This window comes from Adelges cooleyi, unplaced genomic scaffold, assembly GCF_023614345.1.
Source record: "Adelges cooleyi isolate 19-005CV unplaced genomic scaffold, UGA_ACOO_1.1 ACOO_flye_CR_arks_rails_tigmint_CR_PRNA_23, whole genome shotgun sequence".
Classification (NCBI taxonomy): Eukaryota; Metazoa; Arthropoda; class Insecta; order Hemiptera; family Adelgidae; genus Adelges; species Adelges cooleyi.
In genome coordinates, this window is record NW_026095893.1 from 16,165,660 (window position 1) to 16,191,059 (window position 25,400).

The following is a 25,400-nucleotide window of genomic DNA, read 5'->3' on the forward strand; positions in this document are numbered from 1 at the left end:
TCGAGTAAAATAATAATATTTTTCTTGAGGAGACCTACTACAATGGCGACCGAAAATAACAACAAGGGACTTCGGGCGTTATGCAATATGCGATTGTCCGGTACACATGTGAGCATGCTTGCCAATTGCAGGGCCGGCAAACAATAGGTGAAAGGTCACGTTCCCGGTAACCGGGGTAGCTCCGAAAGTGTAATTTATTAAGGCGAGAATATTGCGTTTATTTGTTTTGGGTGCGTTTTTTTTTTGCCTTGGCCTTCTCTACCCTTGGCGCTTATAATCCTTTTTCCGAAGCACCGGATTAGCATTTCGCTTTGTAGAAAAATAAAAAAATAACAATAAAAAATACCGCAAGGCATTAACGCTTATTTTTTTCTACACGGCTTATTGAAGTAATTGCAAAAAAAAAAACACCCAATGAAGAAGGTAAAAAAATCGAATTAAGAAACTGTATTCGTGCGTTGTGTTTAGTTATTGAACAAAAGTAACTTTACAAACTATTAGTCCGGTAGTAAGGTTAAATGAATTAAAAACCGGTATTTTGTTTCTTTACAAACTACAAACTGCCTACAAGAGACGGTCGCACGTACGTTTAACTTTCTTCCTGTTTGGATAACACGCTAATCATGTGGCTAAAAAAAAACAACGAACGGACAAAACAAACGTGGTACGGGACGAGCCTACGGTGATGGTTAAGTAAACGCGGCTTTTTTCCAAGCACTTGTTCTCAATAAGCAAACTATCCAACTAAACTTATCCAGGGAAAACGCGCCGGTGTATATTACCATGTATTATATTCCTGTTGAATTGGACATTAACGACATCAACTACATTAACGTTGGCTTTCCACTGCAGAACATAAAAATATACATATATTAATTGCGTTTATGGAATTTTTTCTAATGAGAGTGTATTTGTTTTTTATATTATTGCTTTTGTGACATTATAGCACACTATATACATACAAGCAAATAACAATAGGTTTTTAAGATTAAATGAGGAATGAATAAATAACGGTAAGGGAACGAGAATTAAGAAGAATTTGATCTTTCACAACAATCCTGTCGGCAACGCGAATTTCATAAACGATTATATTATTATTACATTTTTTTTCTCTCTTACCTTTGCCTTGTTTGCACGCCACACCGTTACAATGTTTCCATAAGTCATACCTCTGTCGTTTCTATAGTTAAGGGAAATGCTTTAAAAAAAAAAATGTAATTCTCAAACGGCCCAACTGCGATTTGTGTTAAAAGGGGCGTTAAATTATTGTGTTTTGTTCGCTGAGAATATATTACAACGATTGTTCTCGGCAACACACAATAGTATAATATATAGAATAGAGACAACAGAGACGACAGAACAAATTGTAATAACCATAAGTGTAGTAGTTAACCTAAAATATATTATTACACCTTTTTTTTTTCTTTTCTGTTTAATACTTACTTCCGGGGAGAGACCGCTTGCGCATTGCCGACACGAGTCTCGTTTATTTCAGATGAAACGACCACACAGTACAGTTATATTATTATACCTACTAGTAAAAGAACGCAGACTTCCGATTGTAATAAGGGCTGTACCTATTATCTGCTGAAGCTGTTAAAGTTAACAATTCTGTCTGAACGACATGCCGATAATAATTCAGCAGTAATATATTTAGCAGTTAATAATTCATTGAATAATAACGGTGACAAAATGTTAAATATGTTTACAACATTTCATTGCCACGTTATCGAATACATCACATTTTTTCCAAGAATATTACGCTAAATATTTTACATTAAACACAAATTTTAATAAAAAACCGTTATAGTCATTTAATTTACCGACTTGGTATTATCGATACCAATTTTCGTACATAAAATGGGTTTTACGACGATCAAAATTAATCAGACCTTCGAAAACAATGACCATTAAGCTTGATTTACACTTAAAATTATACATTTAAGCCGACCTACGGTAGTTAGAAAGCGTTTCGTTATAATGTATTACTTTTACCTTTTTATTTGTCAACAGAGTATATCTATATTGGAAAAATAAATAGCCCCATCGATTAGCTTTAACAGAAAGCGCCCTATAATGATATCGCAACGATGCATCTATCTGGACCAAATTTGAATTATCGAAAAAGTTTTGGTCGGTATTATTTTTGAAACCACAAACGTTAACTTTTCCCCTACCGGTCGCTTTGCCAGTATTTTAATGATTCCTTGAACAAAACGTATCTATCTATATGTACATGGTGAACGATGACTGTTGAATAATTTACCAAGTTTATTGTTCTCTTTAAAATACTTTTGCAACCACCAAACAGCGATCTCAGTCATAATAGCAACTCAATATTCATTGCTTTTTTTTTTCAAATTTTGGTAAAAAATAAATGACGAAGCAAAATTGAGAGTTAAATTACAAAGTAATGCCGCGTACTCGAGAGTTCATATATTTTTAATGCAGACAGCAAAAAGCGTATACAACATTTAAAACGTATAACTATAATGTTTATATAAAAAAAAAAAAAATGAAACCGCCGTCTAAAAGTGGTTGTGGGAAAAAAGCGCAGTATGGAAAAAAAGAGAACAAAAATAACAAAAGTGAAATCAAATATTCTTGTATTTTTTTACATTAAAATATTATGTTCAAGCCACAAACAAATAGAACGAGGTTGTTAGATAATATGTATTGTCTCTGCAGAGAGACTTTGTGCGGCTGCCTAGTAATATAAGTAGTTCAGCGTTGTCTTTGTGCTCTTTGTAAAATGTATGTAATTATATTCTTTCCGGAATCCGAGTACTTGAACCTTCAGGAAGTTCAGCGAGTTTAATAATAACTATGTGCTGAACAGAGTGAACAAGTAGGTAACATCTCCCGATCATCATAATATAACCGCCTAATATTTAAAGTAAACAATATTTCTAAACATCAAACTTTAATTTATGGACCTTTTATCCACCATTCGAGTATATGTATTGCATATATATGTATAATATATATATATATATATATATGAAGTTATAATTTATTGAACTTTGTGCGAATTGAATACAGGCGTACGTTTTTGTTCTTCTTGTTAATCTTATACTCATATAATATTATATGCCTACTAAAGTCTTGCCACAGAACAAAGTATGCGTCGGAGAAGTATTAAATTTCATAAACTGCTCACATATAGTAGACAGAAAGATATATATTATTATAATATAACTCACTTGTAACACGAAAGTTCAATATAAAACTAAATTGCCGAATGCTTAACGCCGCCACGTTGGTTGGCGAAAGCGTTATTGTTATAAGATTTTCGTTTAATCTCGAATTTAAAACTTACTACATTAAAGCGCGGATGGGGTGAGATAATTTCCCATCGTGAATTATAGCTTGCACGTAACGAACATAAAACATAATACTGCTTGTTTATACATATAGTACCTATGTCTTATATGGTCCGAACGCTTATACAAACTTACACGTTCTATGTATGTATATAGTGATAAAGCTTAGTTATAGTACACAATAATAATGATGATAATGTAACAAGACACGAATACACTCAATTTATTTACTTTAAAGCTCATATAACCGATAAATTTGGTAAAGGACAGTGTGAACATGTTCAATATACACGTCGTTAAAAGCACAAAACTGTTTCCAACAATAGAGTTTGCATTTTACTTATTATTTTTAGCGTGTTAAAAGTTGATTAGTTCCTTTTAATTTGAAAAATGTAATCAGATTATTTGTTAACTGATTTTTACACGCCATTCCATTACAAGATCTTTATATTTAATCATTTTTCCACGTGGACACTATAGTTTAAGCTAGAAATTGAATATTTGTGGAAAATTGCTTAAATTAAATCACTTAGGAAATGGCCGATATGGGGTTGCTGTTTGTAGATTATCTTGGTGGTTAATATAATTATTTGGCTGGCAAATACAATATATATATGTGTGTGCATATAATCGATAATGGATTTGAGCCATGAAACAGTAGTAAAACACACGTGTAGCACTTAAGTAGATCTATAGGAATACTTTTCACATAAATATCAAGTGAAATGTTTGTTTTATCATTGTTAATCAAATGTCGAATAAAAAAAAATCTAACATAGGTAGTTATTTACCTTTTTATTATAATTATCATATTGCTATTACAGTTTGGCAAATTTAGAAAATCAAGTTTAATAAAATGAAAATTTAAAATTTCACAAATCACTTTGAACTGGTGAATATCTAATCAGATGAACTGTTAATTGTTTAAAGTTTTAAATAAACAAACAGAAACGTTAAAGTAAATAAATTTCAATTGAGGAAATTAAACAAGTTAGATTTAATTGAAAAAAGCCAAGTTTCTTCTTCTTCTTTGAAATCGTGCAAAGTTAGTAAGTCACTCATGAGCTCGTTTTTGAGTAATTGAACGATGAACGGCGGTTCAAAGGAAGTAACTTGACTTAACTTTCGACTGAAGGTCTGTATGCGGTTCGTTGGGTATATATATATATATATATGGGCGCCCGCCAACGTTAGTAACACAGAGGCATAATATTAGGTACCTACTTACATATTATTATTGTGTTTTGAACTAACGGTGGAAATGGGTTAACAGATTTTAAAAAGCGATCGTTTAGAACTTGCACTCCGAACCCAGTCGGTATCGTTAAGACTCTGACGATAAATTTTGTAACAAAACAATTTTCTTTTTGGACACAAACCATGTCATTAAGATCCTGAGATTGTTCCGGGAGGCACGCGAAAACCGTTGTTCGTCCGGAACGAAATATGGTAGTATTGAGTAACGCATATGATGTGATTGCTGATTGCCGTTGGAAAATCATTAACAAACCAAGATAAAATATATATAGTTGTATATACAGGGTGATACTTTCCTACACTTGCCATACACTGGATTTCTCTTAAAATAACTGCAATTTTGTAGTTTTGTCTTTTTGAAAACGTTATTATTGTTTATGCTACATTACAATCTTAGGCAATATTCAAACTTTTGAAACTTTAATAGCAACGTACATGTTTTATTAACTTTTTAGATTTAGAATAATTTTCTTAAAATTTTGATTGGTCGATAATCAATTTTGAATCAACTATTTTCAAATGATTTAAGTCTAAAAATTAGGACGAGAGAAAGGGTAATTAAAAAATTCATTTAAATATATATGTTTCGTTTAAGTTTTAGTAATAAAGCTCCAGCAAATACTAAACAAAAATTGAATATTGTCTAACATTTTACTAGAACATAAATAAAAATGTTTTCAAAAAGAAACACTACAAAACTGCAATTATTTTAAGAGTAAACTAGTGTGGGACGTTAAAAAAATCACCCGGTATACATAAATATAACATGGCCGGTGGTAACCGTAGTAAGATTCGAAAATAACCGCCGTGATACATAAGCTATTTTTAAGTACTGCAGATGATGATAATGTGCGACCTGCGACCCAAAATTGTGGCCGTTCTTGTACTACTCATAAGGTGTTGACCTACTTTATAGACAGGAAAATTGATGGTTTTAAAGTTCTATGACCCAGTTTACACAATATTTACATTGCCAAGTATTACATATTTTTAATTTCAATATTCAAGCCGAGTAAAGAATACAACTTGGAAATAGGTAGAATTTTATTTTGTTGTATTCAAATTTATTTTGAAAAAACTTTTTTTGGTTTGAGTTGTTCAAACACAAGGTCGACCAAAGGTTATCTAAACAGCTAGGGGAAAGTCTGTACGTCATGGCCTCGAGCTATTATCACACTACGGCCACTCGTGGAAACTCTCTCACGGGTTATTATCGAGGAAGTTTTTTTCTTAGTTTAGGTCGTTCATCACCATTTATCCAATTAAGTGACAGCTGATCGGATATTTGACGAATTTATATGTTGGCAAACGTTTGAGGGGGAAAAAACTTTTTTCAGCCGCACAACTGCACCGTGTGCTCTTAAAAATTACAGTCAATACAAAAACTCCGTGGCAGAGTTATTTTTTCTGCCCTACTCACGTTAGGTACTTTCAGCTGTGCTACATTACTTTATGTTTAGCAAAAGCATTCAAGATGAAATTATTATAATACAGAGTTTTGTGGACGAGACGACAAAAGCGGAAGAGTGTACACAAACAAATGTAAAGCAATGAATACAAACGAAAACGCAATAATTTCTGTCGTTGAAACTGACTGCGGCGAAGGGGGTGGATTGGAAGAGGAGATTATAACAAATAGTCTTCATTGTCCAAAATAATCACGGACAATCAATCATATTATCGACAGTGTAGTATATAGTATATACATACAAAATGTATACCTGAGCTGTTGCCGGGTCGAATTAATTATTATAGTTTCAGTTTAATCGTTGGGCGTTTGTATACCGACATAATTGTCTGTAAAAGACCTGGGTCCATTTATGCGGTCCGTCATTGTTATTATTCGGTACTACGCCTGTGTAGCTACCAAAATATGCCTGTAGAGCTTGGTGTACATTTCATGTATACCTTTTTGGGTGCCAGTGCTAGTACTTTTTTTTTAATAATAGCCACAATGATTATCGCCGGGAGACCAACGGCCAATAGGCATAGCTATTTTGACGTTTCGATACGATTATCATGGCCGACATTATACAACGGTATTTATACATTATTGTCATAATATTGACTCGGACGGTGAACGAGTTTCCAGGGTTAGTATTCCAATGATGAGTTGTAATCAAATCTAAACGATCGTTAGTCGAGTATAGGACGGTTGCTATCTTAATGAGTTTGAAACTTATTGCAATTATGACGCCACCGCGTGAATTGCAGACATCAAAAACCATTAGATTATAATATTATATTGATAGGACTCGTCAAATTTCCAAACAGTAAACAAATGATCGAATTCGGCCTATTTAAAAATAAAAAGCAATGTTTTTTTATAAAAAAAAAAAAGGAATAACAATATTGTTGTTAAAAAGTGTTACTATATAGTTAATATAATGTACTTAAAAATAATTGCCTAACTTAAAGCTAATGGCAATGTAAATGAAAAATATTAAGTACTTTAAACTCAAGTGTTTTAAATTCAGAAAATATATAAAAGCATAAAACTTTTCTCAGAACTACAAAACAAACTGACTAAAAAACTTATATGACTTTGGTAGCGGAAATGGTTGAACGTTTAACTTAGGTAATTAAAAACCTAAAAAAGTGTTTAAATAAAATCTGAACAGTATAATTTAAAAAACAGTCCTTTCTTACAAGTATAAAGTTTTATTAATAAAATGATGTATTTGTGTCATACTATAAACTACCGTATAATGCTAGTGATTTAGTGTAAACAAAAGTGACGGTGCATAAATATCAATCAGTGTCTGTGGAAAATACATAATATCCTTTGCCAAGCGTTTGAGTATGTTACTTGTAGGCGTAAGTATAATTGCGTTACAAAGAAGAGTGTAGACTTCCTACACATAACATTATTTTAGTACAAATTGACTGGAATTGCAGTGGAAAGTAAGTTTTTTCAAATTGATAAATATTACTAGTACTATTTAGAAAGGTTATTAATGTAAAATTATCTTCTCACGTAGTAAAAAAAAAAAAAGCTTGCAATTCTTTAACCTGTAAAGTGGGGGTGTATTATAGTGTAGGAATGGTTAAAAAAAATAGTTATTTCATTGGCCCTTAATTAAAATGGGTATCCTCCATCTCTCTCTCACTCGCTCACTCCCTGATTTAATGTTAACGTTTCAATAATTAAACTTTTACAAACAATGTTTTTGGTGTTTAATTTATATTCAAAACTACACCGTTAATTCGGCGTGTACGATAAATTATTCATATATTTTCCGCAACATCAAATAAAAAAAGGTGTTAAAAATTACCGACAGGAAGGGTATCTCGTGCGTTTATGGTAAACATTTTAAAATAGATATAACATGTGTTATATTATTGCTCAGAATTTATAATTATTGCCGGTGTTTTGTTAATCCGTGATCACGGCCCAAAGATCATTCAGCAATAATTATATTCATTGCGTTGAGTAATAAGTACCAACATTAATATTTGTATCATCAAAAATATAACATATAAAGCTTTCATAATAACAGTTGCAACGTGTCCAAAACTTTTCTATTGTAAATTCTGATTTTTTTTTTTATGTTGTTCTTTTTACTATTCTATTCTTTCGTAACAAGTTATTGATAAGGGTTGACGTTGGGCCGAGTGTAATAATATAATTTATTATTTTATATGAAAAACCATCACACTAAACTAGATATTTTTTTAACAGTTAATAAAGAGTTTAAATCCAGTATATATTATGATTGAACAACTTTGATACAGAATTACAAAGAAATTATAAATAGTATACATTATAATTCTCGGAACCTTGTATAGGAACCTGGAGTAAAGTAGTTTTAATAATAGTTATTACTATGAAATATCGGCCAACGCGGCAGTGTGGCAAAAATCTAAACCTGCATAATGTATACAAACACGGTTAACGTTTTTTATAACAGTACTAACAAACAGAACCGCAAAAATAAAATTTATAAATAGTAACGTTTTGTCCGCTGTGGGTTTTCGATTGTATTTTTCATTAAAACCGTGACTCCGCCGTTCGCACGTAGAACCCGTTATTGAAAAACACATAAATCATTTGTAAAAAAAAAAAAACTATTCCTCTATACACATATACATACACACACAAAAAGCAATAGTAATAATAAATACAATCCAAAATGCAAGAACGTTGATAAATTACTATCGGTCGCGTTTAAAGTTTAACAATAATTAGCCTACGGGCATCTAATTGCCAAAGTCTCCAAGTGTGACCCTTATACACATAATATGTTCACTTAGGACACTACTTAGTATAGTATATGTCGATGGTTTAGCGCACACTTGTTATAAGGCCACTTTTTACCACAATACACTTTTTGATACCAAAAGATAGAAAATTGAATGCTTATTTTTTTTTTATTTAAAAGTTCTTTAAATCTCAAATTTATATTTGTCACGACACTTACATGTACAATAAAAACTTTGTAGTGCTTTCTGTAAAAAATTGAATTTGCTCGCCTGAACGAAATCAAATTTGCTACTTATAACAAGTGTGCACTAATAGCTATTGATATTATTATACTATAAAATTGACGGATAAAAAAAAACCTCATGTGTGTACACGCATGACACCCATGCCCTTAAATTGCCTATACATTTCGCCGTGTCAATAATACTAAATAAACAAAAGATGTTTTTTATTACAGTTATATTACTGCAATCAATTTTTGTTTTGTTTCAATATGCTACAATAACAATTTTTCTAGAGGTCTTTAATAAAAAATAAAAAATATCTGAGATAAATATCAAAAACATATGTTTGTATTTCGTAGCAGAGAAATAAAAGTTCAATTAATAATTTCTCCGTTCGACGATTACTTTTTTTAGCTCAAAGCTTTTGTACCGAAGTAAAAATATTTTAATGACATATTCTACTACTTTACCGTCGATTAATGTGCATTTTTCAATTTAAATTATACAGTTCAATGTAAATTGTATAAAGATGATGTTAAGTGCCAGTCAAAACTTTGTTGTCGCTCACGAACGAGTCTGATAATTTGTCAGTAAGTTAATTAGTTTTTCCATTAAAATTGTTCACAGAGTTTCATTATAATAATGTGGTCGTTAGCAATGGTTGTTTCTGTTTGGCGTTAAAGTTCAATTTTTTATTTTTTTTTTATTTATAAATTAATGACTATAATTGACCGCAGAGGCCGGAATGGTCTTATACGATTTTTAAATCCTTATAAATCACGCTAAAAAAATAAAAAACATAACACTTTTAATCCGATCATCGGATGAGCTTATTTCTAAGTCGACTACGTGCAGTAGTTTTGACGGGAAGTGTTTATTTGTGAATGTACGAAAATAGAGTAGGCGAAGCTATTTCATATGACTATTTTTTTGGAACATTATTTTTGTGTATACAATAGATCCTTTTTCCGTTTTAAACTGTTTATGCTCATCATCAATTAAAAATCACCACAATAATTATTGTATAGCATATTATATTATTGTTATTATACACAGTTGTAATTTTTACTAATAAAATAATAATTGTTACTGATAGTGTTTATACTTTATAGAAATCTTTACAATGGGTGTTTTTTTATCAAAAGCAAACATTCGTTTTTGGTATTAAATTTCAACGCAAGCTAAACAACAAACTTCCAACTGTAGCGTTTTGTTACGGTAAAACGAGCGCCACGTAGAACTGCACCTACTAATAATAATTTATGTCACTGGGTTTTTTTTTTTGAAAGAAGTTCATAAATATTTTCTTTGGAACAAAAAATGATACTCGCTTTGCGTGGCTTAATTGAATATAATATGTCTCGGTAACTCTTTTTGCCGGCTGCTTACGGTTTTATATTATTCTCGAGACCCAAAGCAGTTTGATTTCGCTAGAGGTGTGCCCAAAGTACAAAAGTGCCATTACTTCATAACGGATTTACTTTTATGTGTACCGCGCTGTAAAGAGTGCTCGGCATAATCAAAACAATAATTATTTTACCCGTATTGTTTGTTTTATTACACATAAAATGCCGGTAAAAAGTTTTGCCCGTACGCTTAAGCCGGCTACATTAACATTTAACAACTTTTTTTTTTGTGTTTTCACTCAATGCCTTCGAAAGCTTTCAAAACCGCGCACCATACGAAAACGGCTTGTCGCATAGAAATAACGCAAGGTAAACATATTTTCCACCGGGGTTATATAAATTAATATCAAAGTCAACGTTTACACAGTTATAGCTTGACAATATTATACAAAAAGCGATTACGTACAACTCACTCGGTTGCGGTCAAAGGTTATACTGTGTTATTGCTAGTTACGGGCAAAATGAAACGCCTGTGTCCGACATTTTTGCCAAGGACAATTTTTCCAAAGTTATGACGATTCGGTTGACTTTAAACATGGTTAGCTATCGTTGACAAGCTCACAAAAATAGTGGCTCTTGGCAGTATTAATGTTGACATACTGACCAATACAATACAATGACAGTATTGACAATCTAGTGTATATTTTATCTCCATCTGTGTGAGTGTATAATATTCTACATTCGGTTTCGGTGAACTTACTGGCCCGGAAAAATTGAATTCCTTTAACCAAAAAAAACACAATTTGGTATTGGCGAATAATAATGTAAAAGGGAAAACGCGCGGGGCTTTTGTTATTTTACAGCCGACAAAAAAACCGTTTATATTTTACGAGCCCATCGCGCTACACGGGATACATCCGCGATGGAAAAATATAAGTTTCAACTAACTGCCGCGGTGGCCAATTCCATCTGGTTGGTGATCCATTATGAAATAATAATCATAACCGTAATAATAAAAACCAATTTCCTCTTAAAGGCCCGCCACGGGCAAGGCGTTTTTTTCCTAATCATCGGTTGAGCCGATTTCACGTAATCCAGTTTACTTAACGACCCATCGCGTAAATATTGTTTTCAAACAAACTTACCGACCGGCATTTCACGCTCTACCTACTTAAAACCTGCATTACACCTACCTAATGCAATTTAGCGAGTGTCTGAAACAATGTTGTGGCGTTCCAATCGTTCCGGCGACATTGACATAATGAAAATGTAAAATTTGTATTGTTTTATTTTCGGGGGGTACTTTTGAAGATATTTTTTTTTTATTATATTGATGATAAAAAATATATAATGTCATATTACCACCGTATCATATTATACTGTTTTGAACATGAAATATCTACCAAATCCGCTTAACGTTTCATTCAAAAACTATCCTACCGTCTTTCAAATTAACACCAGAGGTACAAATTTGGTATTTTGTTACTCGAGATACATATGTTCTCTCGTCGAATAAAACATTTGACTACATAATTTTGTATAAAAAAAAGCCACGAATTCCGTAGTTATAGAATTCGTATATTGTATAGCATTTTTTCTTTTGAAAATCACACACAGACAAATGGAAAGGTCTAGATTGCTTTTGAAAAAATATGTATCGCAACAGAAATGCGCCTTTTTGACGGGAGCTCTATAAAATGTACATGCTTATTGCGCCATTTTCTAAAATATTATAAAGCTACAAACATGTCTGTTTGCAAATAAAATACCAACTCGCCGTTATATCCTTAAAAAGCGATTTCTACTGGCACAGATGGTGTCGTTCATATTAATGTTCGGCGATTTGGAATCGATACGTATACTGTAATAATATTATATTATTAACTAAAATATACATTTTTTACCCATAATATTTGATGGAAAAAATAACTATATCGGAAAAATTCGGTGACTCGGAAATGTAAATGAAATTTTACCATATTATCGGTGGCGAAGGTTGAAACTGTTTAGCATTTTCATTCGATTATTTTTTTTTTTTTATATATTTTATTAAAAAATAAGTATGACCAATTTTCCCGGAATCTAAAAAAACCGGGAAAATTAGAAAATGTATGAAATATACATTAAAAAAAAAAAAAATCCTCAACCATTCGGGAAATTGGAAAACATTATTATTTTAATTTTTGTGTTATTCGAAATAAAATCAATTACCAAAATAATATATTACGTTTATGCCGCGTTGCGTAAACGTTTATTAAAACCAAAAGATGTTTAGTGACTCCTTAATCATAATATAGTGGTCTATTTATGCAACCAAGCAGTAGTATTATATAAATCGTTATCTTTTATGATTTCCTTGTTTTTTTATTTTTATACATTTTAATTTTATAAATATTTTTCTAATAAAATTCGGTTTCTTAGGTTTTATATATTTTAAAACGTTTTGACTAAGACATGTTATTTTCCCCAATTATTATTTTTCTCGTTTTTTTTCGGAAAACACTTATTTTTTTTTTTTTGGAAATTCTGATTCACACATATGGGTTCTATCGACACGCGTATGTTAGGTGAAATAATTCCAAATCGAATATATTAAGCGGAGCCGTCGTGCTCGATGAAAATCTGTAACCCATAATACCATATTATACAAGACTCGAGTTTGAATGAACGCGGTGTTAAGTGTTTTTGAATTAACTATGTTCGCGACGACGTGCGACGTATACTCGTTGACGAAGACGAACTACACGTGCACTTGGACGACTGTGAATAGAACATCTGGCGTTAACAATAACCTTGGTAATGCTTGCGGGTCTGGGGGGTAGGGGAGGATACCGATTCAAGTGACGTGTCGTTTGGTGAAAACGTTTTCCGGCCGGGTCAATGATATTATATGTTTTAGTGTAGCCCGTGTGTATGGTATAAAACGCATCAACGGCTAGCACAAATACGAATACGGCGTGTGCTCGCTGCAATGACACGCCGCGTGTCACGCTATCCATCATCAGCGTTTTGCCACGGTCTTGTGCCAAGTGGAAAATTGACGGCAACGCTCTTGATACAAGAGTAAAAATGTGTATGTACATGATGATAATATGGTACACCGTCACAAGCAATGCTCCGTGGCAGCATTGCCGTTTTGCCGAGAAAACAATACTCAAGCACGCCGCGAGATTTCGATTTCATCATATTATAGGTACAACACCGTGCGTACACGTATGTCATGTTAAAAAAAAACCCGTTTAAACATGGCCTAACCGACTCGGCATTCGAATGGCACACATGTGAGATTTATCAATTATTTAGATTTGAGATTTTTATCAATATAGTCTGCAAGTAACGATCTTGTCCTCTAACTCAGCCTTTCATAATAATTTAAACAATCATATCCATATTTTCTTTTACCTTATAAAAAAATGCTAGTACTAATTATTCTTAACGCCAGTTCTCAATATTGAGTAGAAAAGAAATAAAACAAATTTGGAGCTGTTTGAAAATTTTATATGTATGTTACTAGTTTTATGTAATATCTGAATAGTTATTTTCTTGAACTATTTGTGTAATTTATGTGTGTTCATTATTGTTAATTAATAAAATAAATATAAAAACTACCTACAAAATATTACTGAGTTTATCTATTGATCTTTATAATTTATCAGTATTATATTGTGCAGTGTTCAATAAAAAGTATTTATTATACTTTGTGTCACACACAATGTCGCTAGTCCTCTGGATTACTCTGTTGCTGAATGCAGGGCATTATACTTCATTTCATTACAGGTCTATCCGTCTGTATATTCTTACTCTATGATTTGATGCCTATTATAGTTTTAAAATTACTTTCTTTGTCAAACCGTTGTTAATGTTCTTTGTGAGATTAACTTTAACTTAGCTGGGCAGGTTCAAACGGGTAATATGGGAATGAACTATTTGTTGGATTAGTGTTAAACGCGGAAAAATAGAGGTCAGATAAAAAAATAAATATAAAAACCCAAATATTTGCTCATTCGAGTGGTTCTTAGTAGTATTGATATAATAGTAAATGGAAAAATGAATTTTTGTGGAGGTATTTATTCAGTTTATGGGAACGGGCCTGCAAATATATTTTGACTTATGGGTCAGAGTCTAAAAAAGGCTATCATGTGAGGGACACTATTCAGTATTGACAACCCTCCTTGCGCCTACTACTAGGTTCCAATTGATATTAACTAAAATAAATTATATTTAAAATAATTCATTGAACTATCAAAAATGAGAAATTACACAACTGTAATATGAATAAAATAAAATAAAGATATACTTTTTAATACTATATTGTATGTTTTGAGAATTCCGTAAATGAACGCATGACACCAAAATCAAAATAGCTAAACTTTTATTTAATAATCTCAGCAAAAATCAAAAAACTTTTTTTACTCTTTAACTTTGATCAATCAACTAGCCTCTTTATTAACAATCCCGTTAAGATAATCTATTTTAGTTTTTTGTACAAAATACTTGATTTGCAGTATATTGCCTCATTAGTAATGGATATTTATAAAATTGGGTTGCTCATTCAATGGGATAATGTTTAATTGCAATTTATATCTTAATAAATTATTTACACCGTTGCATTCTTACTTCTGGTAACTGATATAAAAAAATTCTATAACCTGACATGCACATGTTATACATAATATATCTAAACAATTTCTGGTTAGGTATTGCCGATGTAAGTCTGGGCGTTGTTATAAGACTTAAGGTCTAAAAAATCGGATATAGTTCTGTTTATTGTAGGCAAATACAATTAAATTTCTGTTTTTTTGTTTGTTTGCTGGATATGGAAAACACATAATATATGATAGCGTAAGCGTTTGTCTTTTGCAGGAATACTTATAAGAATAAAATAATAATACGGATTTTACGGCGAGTTGCCGTAGAGTATATTGTGAGACAGTTATTGGCTATATGTTACCATAAAACGGTTTCCGTATATGACAAAGTAAATGCCATGTACTTAGCCAAGCGAAAATCTATGCAGTGTGAATTTTTTTTTCTTGCTTACTCTTACAAATAGGAAGAAACAACATTAGGTAAAAAGCCCGTCAATGCAGCATGTCAAAAACATCAATAGGTTTCAGCCATTAGTTGTAGGAAACCCCAATCTGAGGGAAAGTGCAAAAGTCAATCCGTTAAACTATAGTTTATACAAAACTTGGTCGATTTTGCATCAAAGTAAGAAGTAAATGTATGGACTTCGTTGGAAATAGTCAAAGTTGCGTTTACTTTAATACAGTAATTACAGCTTTCAATGTAAATCCTGTAAAGCGTTTTTTTATTATTTAGTCAATGACCTCAAACGGTGAGTTGTAATAACAAGTATTATAAACAAATGTATACATTTCTATTAAATTTAATGAAAAGATAAAATACTATAAGAGACGTGTTTTAATGCTTAGCATATTATTATAATATAACACACCGAATGGTTAAATAAAAACTATAAATGTACAGTATATCTATAAATGCAAACATTTACATTCACATACTGTGTTTTGTGTATTTAATTATTCAGAAAAATTATCAGTTTTTTTTTTTATCTGTACTAACAAAATATATTGTAAACGTTTTTACATCTCTTTAAATTAATGTAGCTGAAAACTTTTAGTCTGAATGTATGCTTAACGAGAACATGCTCGGGCAGTATATGTCAGTAGTGGCTGTTTATATTAAAAAGGTTTTTGAATGGTCCGGGTAAATTAGTGAATGCGTCAAACCGACGGGAAGTTGCACAAAAGCCGTCTACAGTTTTGGTCGAGGGCGTTTTAAACGTTATATTAACCGCAGTGGTGCAGCACAATACATTAAAAAAAAAAAAAGCAATAAATTAGGCAAACGATATTTGTAATATTAAACAGGTTTTTTTTTTACTTTAGTAGGTGCGCGCTGTATGTACCCGCTTTCTCTCGTTTTTTTCAAAAAAAATTCATGACTAATTTATTAGCAACCATTGTGTGTATCCCGGAACAATCCCCGGCATTGTGATTTACGCACTTAAAAAACACCAATTTCGCATGATGGCAATAACAATTATTATTATATCCACCGCGTTTCATAATTTACCCCGTTTTGCACGGTGAACATATAATAATCCATAATAATAATAACGATGAATATTTTTCTACGGCAAAACGTTTCGAAATTTTGTTTTCGAAGGGAAGTTTTTAAGTTGAAGGAGGACTGCGGTGGTAAAAACGGGCAACTCAAACTTGACCATGAACGTTTTCCACGGCAGTATTGTACTGACAATGCTTATTATACATACAACCCCGTCGCCGTATGTTAATTTGTTTTGTTTTGTTTTGATCACACTTATTGTCGTTACGGCGTTTAATTTATATAATGAGACTTTTTGCTTTTAAGCGTCGCCGTCGACTTCCATCATTCGTCTTCGGATGGTCTCTCATTACTATTCGGATCATTTATCCCGAAAACGGCACTATACTAAGTTTATACGCAGTTGTTATTTAGCTGAACACCCCGGGGATATCTTAAAGTAATGCGTGTGCATAAAACCGTCTAATAAATGTCCGTACAAAGTCTAGATTACAAAGGACGGGCAATTTGAGTGAACCCGTCTCTACATGTATAACGTGGTTTAATTAATAAAATATATTATATGATAAAATGTTTCGCCTGAACGCTGTACGTTGTATCAATTTACACCGACTTTTGACAACTTAACGTTTCACTGTAATTATTTTTAAACATTTTTTTTTATTGTTAAAATTAAAATAGTAAACTTTTAGAAAATTTCATGATTAACTATTAAAAAAAAAAAAATGCAGTCCAAAAACAAATGATTTGTCATCATCTTTTAAAATGTCATTTTTAATTAAGTAAATTGTTATAGATAAATTGCAAAAACAAAATGTAATACCAACAAATGAGCAGCCTGCCAGGATTTAGTAAGGATTTAAGAGTAGGTACCGGTGCTGTGTGTATACCGAAAATAATGAGTTCAAATGTTCGCAAGGTAGTTAACGGCGTATAGGACCTTTTTTCTTAGAAAACAAAACTTGGCAAAGACGTTTATAGTTTTGGAAAAGCATACGCTTCCAACAAGAACATTGTTGTACATTTTTAAGAATCAAGAGGCCGTGCCAAGACGGTATGATGTGAAAATAATGGCGGATCTATACTAAAGTTTTAAGGAAAATTGGTAATAGCGCGTATACGCACTTGCCCAAGGGGAAAATACTGCCATAGAAAGAGTGAGTAGATCACCAAACGTCTACAACGAGTCTTTGTTTTTGTTTTTAATAATGGACGATAATAATTCGAATGGTTTGAGTGCTCGGGGTTCGCAAGTCACACTTATAAAGAGATAATGTGTTATAAAAAATAAAATATCTTACAAAACTACTTCTTTAGCGCAAGTTTATAATTTAACTTTAAAATGATTTTTAGAATAACACTTGTTGCTGCATTGAGTCGAAGAAAAGATATAATGCTATAAATTACACGGTAGAAAGCATCAACGATATTATAATAATATATAAGCCGACTCAAATTGGGAAGTTTGTCTTTTCTGAGAAAATACAAGAACCACGAAATCTTGATTTCTATATAATGGCCTTCACGCACATTGTAGGGAAGTCGGTACTGAATATAAATACAAGGAGTATGATAAGTTTAAAGCGTTTACGCCTATTAAAGGGTTCCGCGAATAATAAACATTAACCTAAAATCATTCCCAAATGACAAGGTACAGCTGAATATATTATATATGTATACATACATAGGTAACTAGATTAATTCAACCCCTACGCGTTGACACCGTTAAATTCATCAAGCAAAACACACAAAGTCCAAAACCGTCTTTTCTTATGTCAAGATAATAATTATTGTTATTATAAAGAGTAACTGAATTTTGAACCTAAGACGTTGTTTATCATCCTACAATGCCAAAGAGGTTATACAAATTCCAGCAAGTCCATTAACTACGGTTTAGGACTTACTGAATTTTGCATTAACGCGTTCGATATTAATATAGTAATGTTATCAATAGCTAATTTTGAAACACCAATTGGAAGAATTCAGTTCAAGAACAAAATTATACACGGGCGAATTGTATAAAAAGTGAATTTATTGTGCAGTTCATTTAACCATAACTTGTTCCAAAAATATATTCCATTTAGAAGTTATTGATACGATTTGTTATGGTTGTTTGGCGCATTTTAATTTTCAATAAATCATATTGTATTGCGTTCAGTTCAATCAAAATCTATCTTACTAGTAGGTCACTTGTGTTTTGTCATACTTCACTTCAATAATGAGACTACACATTTGATTATAAATATAAGTATTAGTTAAACAGCTGAAAACATATTTAAATGGGCCATAGTAATAAAATGATTGTGTTTACAAATGTTCCCAAGCTTAGATACGATACAAATTTCTGTTTAATCCAATTCCGTTAAACAATCGGTAGTCGCAAATGTATATGTGTTGCAGCAATGGCGAGTCGGTCAAATCTATGTGTTACATTTTTACTTTATTTTTAAACCCAAGTGGTCCACGAAAACAAAAAGCGAAAACCATCCGGAACACGCAGTAGCCGTTACATATACGGCGAAGGCCAAACCCCCATAAACGATAAAGTACAGAGTATTGTTTTGGGTAACCGAGAATGTTTTGGCGCTCATTCAAATAAGTAAAAAAAAAATACTCTTCTAGTCGCAAAATAAATCTCAAGATTAATTTTCTTGCGTAACTGAACAAATGGAAAATCTGTAATCAAATTGTAATTTTTTTTCTTATACTCGGCAATTCGCCTTAGAAATAACACCGTTCTTTATTCGCCAGAAGGGTATAAATTCTAGTTGTAAAAACCGAACACAGTAAAAACATGAGCTGTTACCAACACTGTACGGTAACTATTTGATTTGCTAATAAAATTGTCAGTGCTCGTATAACCGGCTGGCCTGATAGTAAAATTCAATTAAATAGTCAGAAAATTAATTATAATATCCGATTAGTTTGTGAGAATATTTACCTAGTATTTTCTACACAATACTGAAACCGTAAACCCCGGTATTATAAGTAACACCTATTAAAAGTTTGATAGCGAGCTAAGCGTTGGTGTCTGTTTAATAATAATAAGCACTCTTGTAAAACGATCACATAATATTATACAAGTTTTTAATGCAAACACAAACAGTTTCTCGACACAACGTTTAGACCAAGAAATTCGTTTTGATCTATAAGAGTTCTTTACAGAAAATACTTGGGCTTTTTATTATTTCTGTAAAATGTCAAGTGTTAACGCGATTTGTCACGATGACGCTTTAATGCAAATCTGCTCGATTACGTTTGTTTTTAATTGTTATTGGTTTTTTTAATGAGTCAAATTTTATTAAGTTTGTGCAACATTATTTATTTCACGAGTCCAATACGAATTGTACTTGATTATTTTAATTAAGCAAGTTTAATCAAATATATTTAAAGGTGTTTTTTTTTGTAAAGATAAGTTACAAATGATAATTTGTCAACGATCACCTTTAGAGCAATACACGTTTTGAAAGTTCCTTAAAAAAAGTTTGGTTAAATTCTCGTTGCGAAAATTATATTGACAATAACCGTTCCATTTAATATATTTTTTAACTATACACAAAGAGAAAAGAATACATCATATTATGTTGATTTCGTATATTACTGTAAATGTAATATAAACATCATAGTGTGTCATTTCTACACATTTATTATCCACACCGTGCGTAGACAATAATAGCTGGTATAACAGCTTGTTAATTGCAACCTAACACTAACTTTTTCCCACTTTTGTACTGCAGACTTTAATGTTGGTGATTATTTTGTCTGATAGTAACCGCACATTGGTTTAACTTATCACCCGGGCGTTGCGGAAAAGGGACTCGGTAGCTAGCTGCTTTTAATAGTAACTACAACCGACATGTTACTAAATCACACGGGGTGGTCGAAACAAAGCCATTTTATAACAAATAATTGTCTTTGGACCGTGGCCGTCTACCGCTAAATGGTGTTCGTGTATAGATAAACAACGGTAAATAATTCCTCGCTCTTTTTCGGTGTTAGCAGACCCAGAACACTATTAATATTATTTATACTTTTGTTTACAACCTAATAAAAACATATAAATATAATATATATATTGTGAAACGTTATCGCATTGAACAATCATATTATATAGATCAAACTCAATAACAAACTATTATTAACTGATTACCAGTGTGTAAAACATATTTAGCTTCATGATTACTTTCCTGATTAGAAAATAAAAAAACAAAAAACTACAATTATTATTACGGTTATTAAATTATATAATAAGGATTTCAGCCTAGAGAATCAATTAAAACCAAACACACTTATATGCCTATACTTTGACGTCCATGATTCAGTTGATTGGTAAAGTTTTCTTTTCTGGGTAAATATACTTATCATCTGCTACGTGCTTTACAGAGAACTCATTAAATAGAATGACTTGAATCAACCAATGAAAATACAATAGTATACCTAATGCACAAATAGGGTATCATTCTAATAACAGTGGCCATAATTAATCCATCATAAGCAAATCTGAATAGTGTCTCCTAACAAAAGATTCTTTGGGGAATATTGAAAGGATTGACTGAATGGAAGACTAAACCGTACAATTCTGACCAAACAACACTAAGATCAATCCATTAATCAGATTACCCAATGTTGTCATACCAGAAGAAATAATTGTTCTGGAAAAAAAATCGACCTAATAAAGACTATAATAACCCTTCAATACGTCACGTTGCTTATTTGCATCAATCTTTTTTTATTTATTTAATTTGTCATATTTCATGCAAGTTTATTTGAATCAGTAAAACCAGGACACAAAGTCCAGACGGCAAAACGACCGTTCAACGGTGTGTTGTTATACATTTGATTTATTATTTAAAAAAAGGCGATCGGTTCAAAACAGGCGTTAAAGGTGCAACAATACCTAAAAGTATACAATGAAAAATTGTATTTTGTAATTATTGTTTTATTAAAACTGCTCTTCCGTGTAAAATTAATGCGTCTGTTAAGTATTGTGTACATAAGAGGTATTGTACGTCCAAAACAATTTAGGTCAACGTAGAGAAATAATTAATTTATAATTAACGATTCTTCGACACGCTTGACTAGATACCCATTCGTTAACGGGTTTACAATGGCCAAACGACGTCGGGGTTTTGTCTAACGTATAACATTATGAGGAGTAAGTAAACATAGCGCTTGTATATATATATGTATACAAAAATGTGCGCGGGGTTATAAGCGCATAATTTAAGAGGTCTCAATGGATAAAATATTACAAACACCGTCGTCGCCGTATAGTTATCATACGCGCATAAAATTACCATACATTATTCATCCGCGTTTGTCTAGCTATATTACATTAGTCGACCGTTGGCCGGACATTTTCTAATGCATTCGCACACACACACACAAGCACTTAACGTGAAGGCTCTTTAACATCTTTAAGACGATGGTGCGATGGTAGTCGGTACCAACTTCATACCATAAGGTTAAACCTTTGTGGGACACCCTGTATATAATATGATTATGCTATTGTTTCAACGCGGCTGGATGGCTAAAAGGCATCGACGTAAACGGGGTCTGATCATATTTTGGTCGGGTCCAAATTACTCATGGGTCGCTAATAATAATTGTCACAGACCTATATACCAAAATCGATAGAGGTACTTAAACCACCGATGTCGGACCTTAACGAGACCGTCGGCCGCAGTACACATTATATTATTATTATATTATCATTGTGGCCACGTACAAACACATAAATACAGCTTTAGGTTAACCACCGTCGTCGGCGGCAAGTCGACCGAAACAATAACAACAACAATGCGCTCATAGTTGTATAGCTATTACGTGCGAGGATTATTTTAAATCTTATATCCATCCGAGATAGAAAAATGTAATTACTATCCGTGGAGTGTTGTTTAAACAATAATTGTTTTAATTTAAAAAGTTTCAAATAAAATCGTTATTATATATTTGACAATTTTTTTTTTTTTTAAATCAAATGACAACATAGTACGCATTTGATACGCTTATTAAATAATAACTGGTCGATAACCAGTTTTTAATGGACACTTCTTAAGTTATTAGCGATGAAAGGTATCGGCTGGGGGGTGAGCAAGACTAGTGTTGTTTATTTTATCAAGCAGCACTCATCTGCACTTCCTTGTTATAAACTTTAAATGTAAATAACTCATTAAGTATTATTAAAAAACTAGTTATCGGCCAATCATTGTTTAGTTGCTATTTAACATTTTTTAAACTATCCTTAAAAATAATATGCTTTGACAAAATATTGTGTGTAATTTGTGGTCATTAATTATAGTAAAGATTTCATTTGAACAATTTGTAGCCTATTTAATTAAACCATAGAAAAAAATAACTGTAACATAAAGTTTAGATAACCCCATAGAGCAAAACAATTTAAATATTTTCAAAAATCAAGTTTTCAGTATGTTTTAAATTTTGGTTTTTTTTTTCGCGTTTGACATAATACTTGGTAAATAAAATTGCTGAAACATCTTGTATAACATTTAAAACATTATTAAAAATATTTACATTTGCCATTTTATTAAATTTTTTTTTTTTGCTGTATTGATTATGTCAATAAAAGTTCCACGTGGTGCGAAGAATGTGATTTTAGTCAGACTGTATTTCGTTTAGTATTGTCCCTATATGAATAGACCTTGATGGAAATGCCAATAATAGCTGTTTGTCTTGCAAACAATATAACCAAAGCTATACTCGCTAATGTTTCCACGCATTTCTCTATTAGACCATCGACCAAGTTAATTTTCTACGACACATAAAACTGCAATAAAGCCAAAGCGGTAATATTAAGGAATCAAGGGTTCTATGTACGGCGAATAAAATTTGATCGTCGTGCATTAATTCCAATGCTTTAGTCATCACGTTTGAACTTAAAATTGCTTGTTTGGCGCACAATTGATACGTTTAGTCGACTGACTTGATGTTGACCTAAAAATTAAACCGTACAGGAATAATTGGACGATTATACCATTTTAATGAAGACCGTTGTGCAGTTTTTTTTTCCTGTTAAAACAGCAAAATATACGTAGTGGCGTGTTGGCCCGATTGCAAACGCTCAACGGTTGTGCATAAAGTGCATAAATATAATAATATCCGTCTATGTAGATTTATTTTATTTAATAACATATTATCTACTACAGGGTGTTTGTTTTATCGTGAGTCTCTCAATATCCAATAGGGTTTAATTAGTAATTGCATTTTATTTTTATATTGTGTTTTTAAACCATGTGATCTTACAAATTTTTATGTTTTCGACCCCCCCCCCCCCAAACTAATTTTTTTATATCAACTTTTGAAACTTAAATGGTAACGTATGTATTATCATATTAACATGTTTTTAGTTAAACAATATCTTACTAAAAATGTTTACTGACAGGGGAAGTGCACGCAGATAAAAATAATAATACTCTCCACCTTTCCTCTTGGCCAAAACTTAAAAATTTCAATAACTCCAAAACTAACTATCCAAAATTGGTTATCGACCAGTCGACATTGTAAGTACATTATTTTCAATTCAACGAGTTAACGAAATGTATGCGTTACCGAATAAGTTTCAAAAGTCGATATAAAATAAATTATTTTGGGACGGGATAGGAGCATAAAAATGTATGGAATATTGAGATCACATTATATGAAAAAACTCTATGAAAAAATATTAAATTATTAATTAAATCCATTGCAATATATTGACTGGCTCGCGATAAAAAAAAATCACGCTGTATATTAAATATGTAAATAATTTTTTTGTTTATTAAAAATCCAATTTTTTCTGTTCCTCCAACCGAACGCGGAATCCAGGTTATGCGTTATTTTTTTTTTTTATGTCATTTTATAATATAAATAAATATATATATATATATATGTATATGTACACAACCGAATCACGTTGTTTTTGTCCGTCTTGTCACGTCGCCTTCCGACGGCTGGGTTGCGAAAAAAAATTGTATACAATAATAATATATAAGGTAAAAATATACAGCGCGCGGTACCTATATAGTGCCGGGAATAGAAAGAAAATATAATAACACCAGCCGACATTTTTTTTTTTTTTGCACCTCTATTGTCAACTCTCAACGATAAAATATATGCGACAAACTTACCGGTTACGGCAATGAAGTATAAAAGAATTACGGCGAATACCGCCGCAGTAGCCGTTGTTACCGACTCCATCACTGCCAGATGATGACCGCAATCATTTAAAGTTTTCCCTCCATCTGAAACACAATATGTTGTTAAAACACATTAGAAACATTCGTGTGACGCTTTTCGTTTGCACACCTAACCGGCGCGAGAGGTCGTCGACGTCGTGTCAAGAACGTGTCGTTTACCATAAGCACGGCCGTGACTTAAAAATTTCGTTTTTCTCACCCTCAGCCCCTCTCCCACCCACCCTTGTGGATTGCACCCCTAGCGGTCCGCTATCAAGTTGTTACATACGTTTTACCCGATTGTTTTTCGGTTGGCGCAATTATTAAAAACTTTCTCTAATACTTTACGGTCAATTTATCATTATTGTTGTATTTATATCAAATATGACGTTTCCGGTAAAAATGGAAAATCGACGGTTTGGAGTGTAGGTGACAACATTTTAACAAAATAATATATACAAAATTATTTTACCAATACTACATAAGCAAATTAAACAGGTATTCGGACAGAAGAAAACGATCCCATATTAATCCTTTTGTATTTTGCTTTCGCTAAGAAAGTATAATTAAGCGTTTAACCTTAAAATTAAAAAAATTAAAAGAATGGTTTAATTTACCGTACAAGTATTTGCCATAATTTTTTACCAAAATGTAAACAATTAATTGCTAAAAACAAAATTATTTAACACATTAATAAAGCTTGAGTGGGGTGTTGTAGATCAGTCAATCTCCTCAAATGGAAGTAGCCCCAAGATGTGTAAATAATGCATAATCGTATT

General features: G+C 31.9%; 1 protein-coding gene across 2 annotated transcripts in view; it reads right to left on the bottom strand.

Moving 5' to 3' along the window:
* The window catches only part of LOC126835644 (uncharacterized), a 103,307-nt gene that overhangs the window by 40,640 nt on the left and 37,267 nt on the right, over nucleotides 1–25,400 (bottom strand). For both annotated transcript variants that reach the window (XM_050568369.1, XM_050568370.1), the window contains exon 2: nucleotides 24,574–24,687. In XM_050568369.1, the coding sequence (XP_050424326.1) occupies nucleotides 24,574–24,643 (70 nt within the window). In that variant the 5' untranslated portion in view covers nucleotides 24,644–24,687. The remainder of the gene's footprint in view (nucleotides 1–24,573; nucleotides 24,688–25,400) is intronic.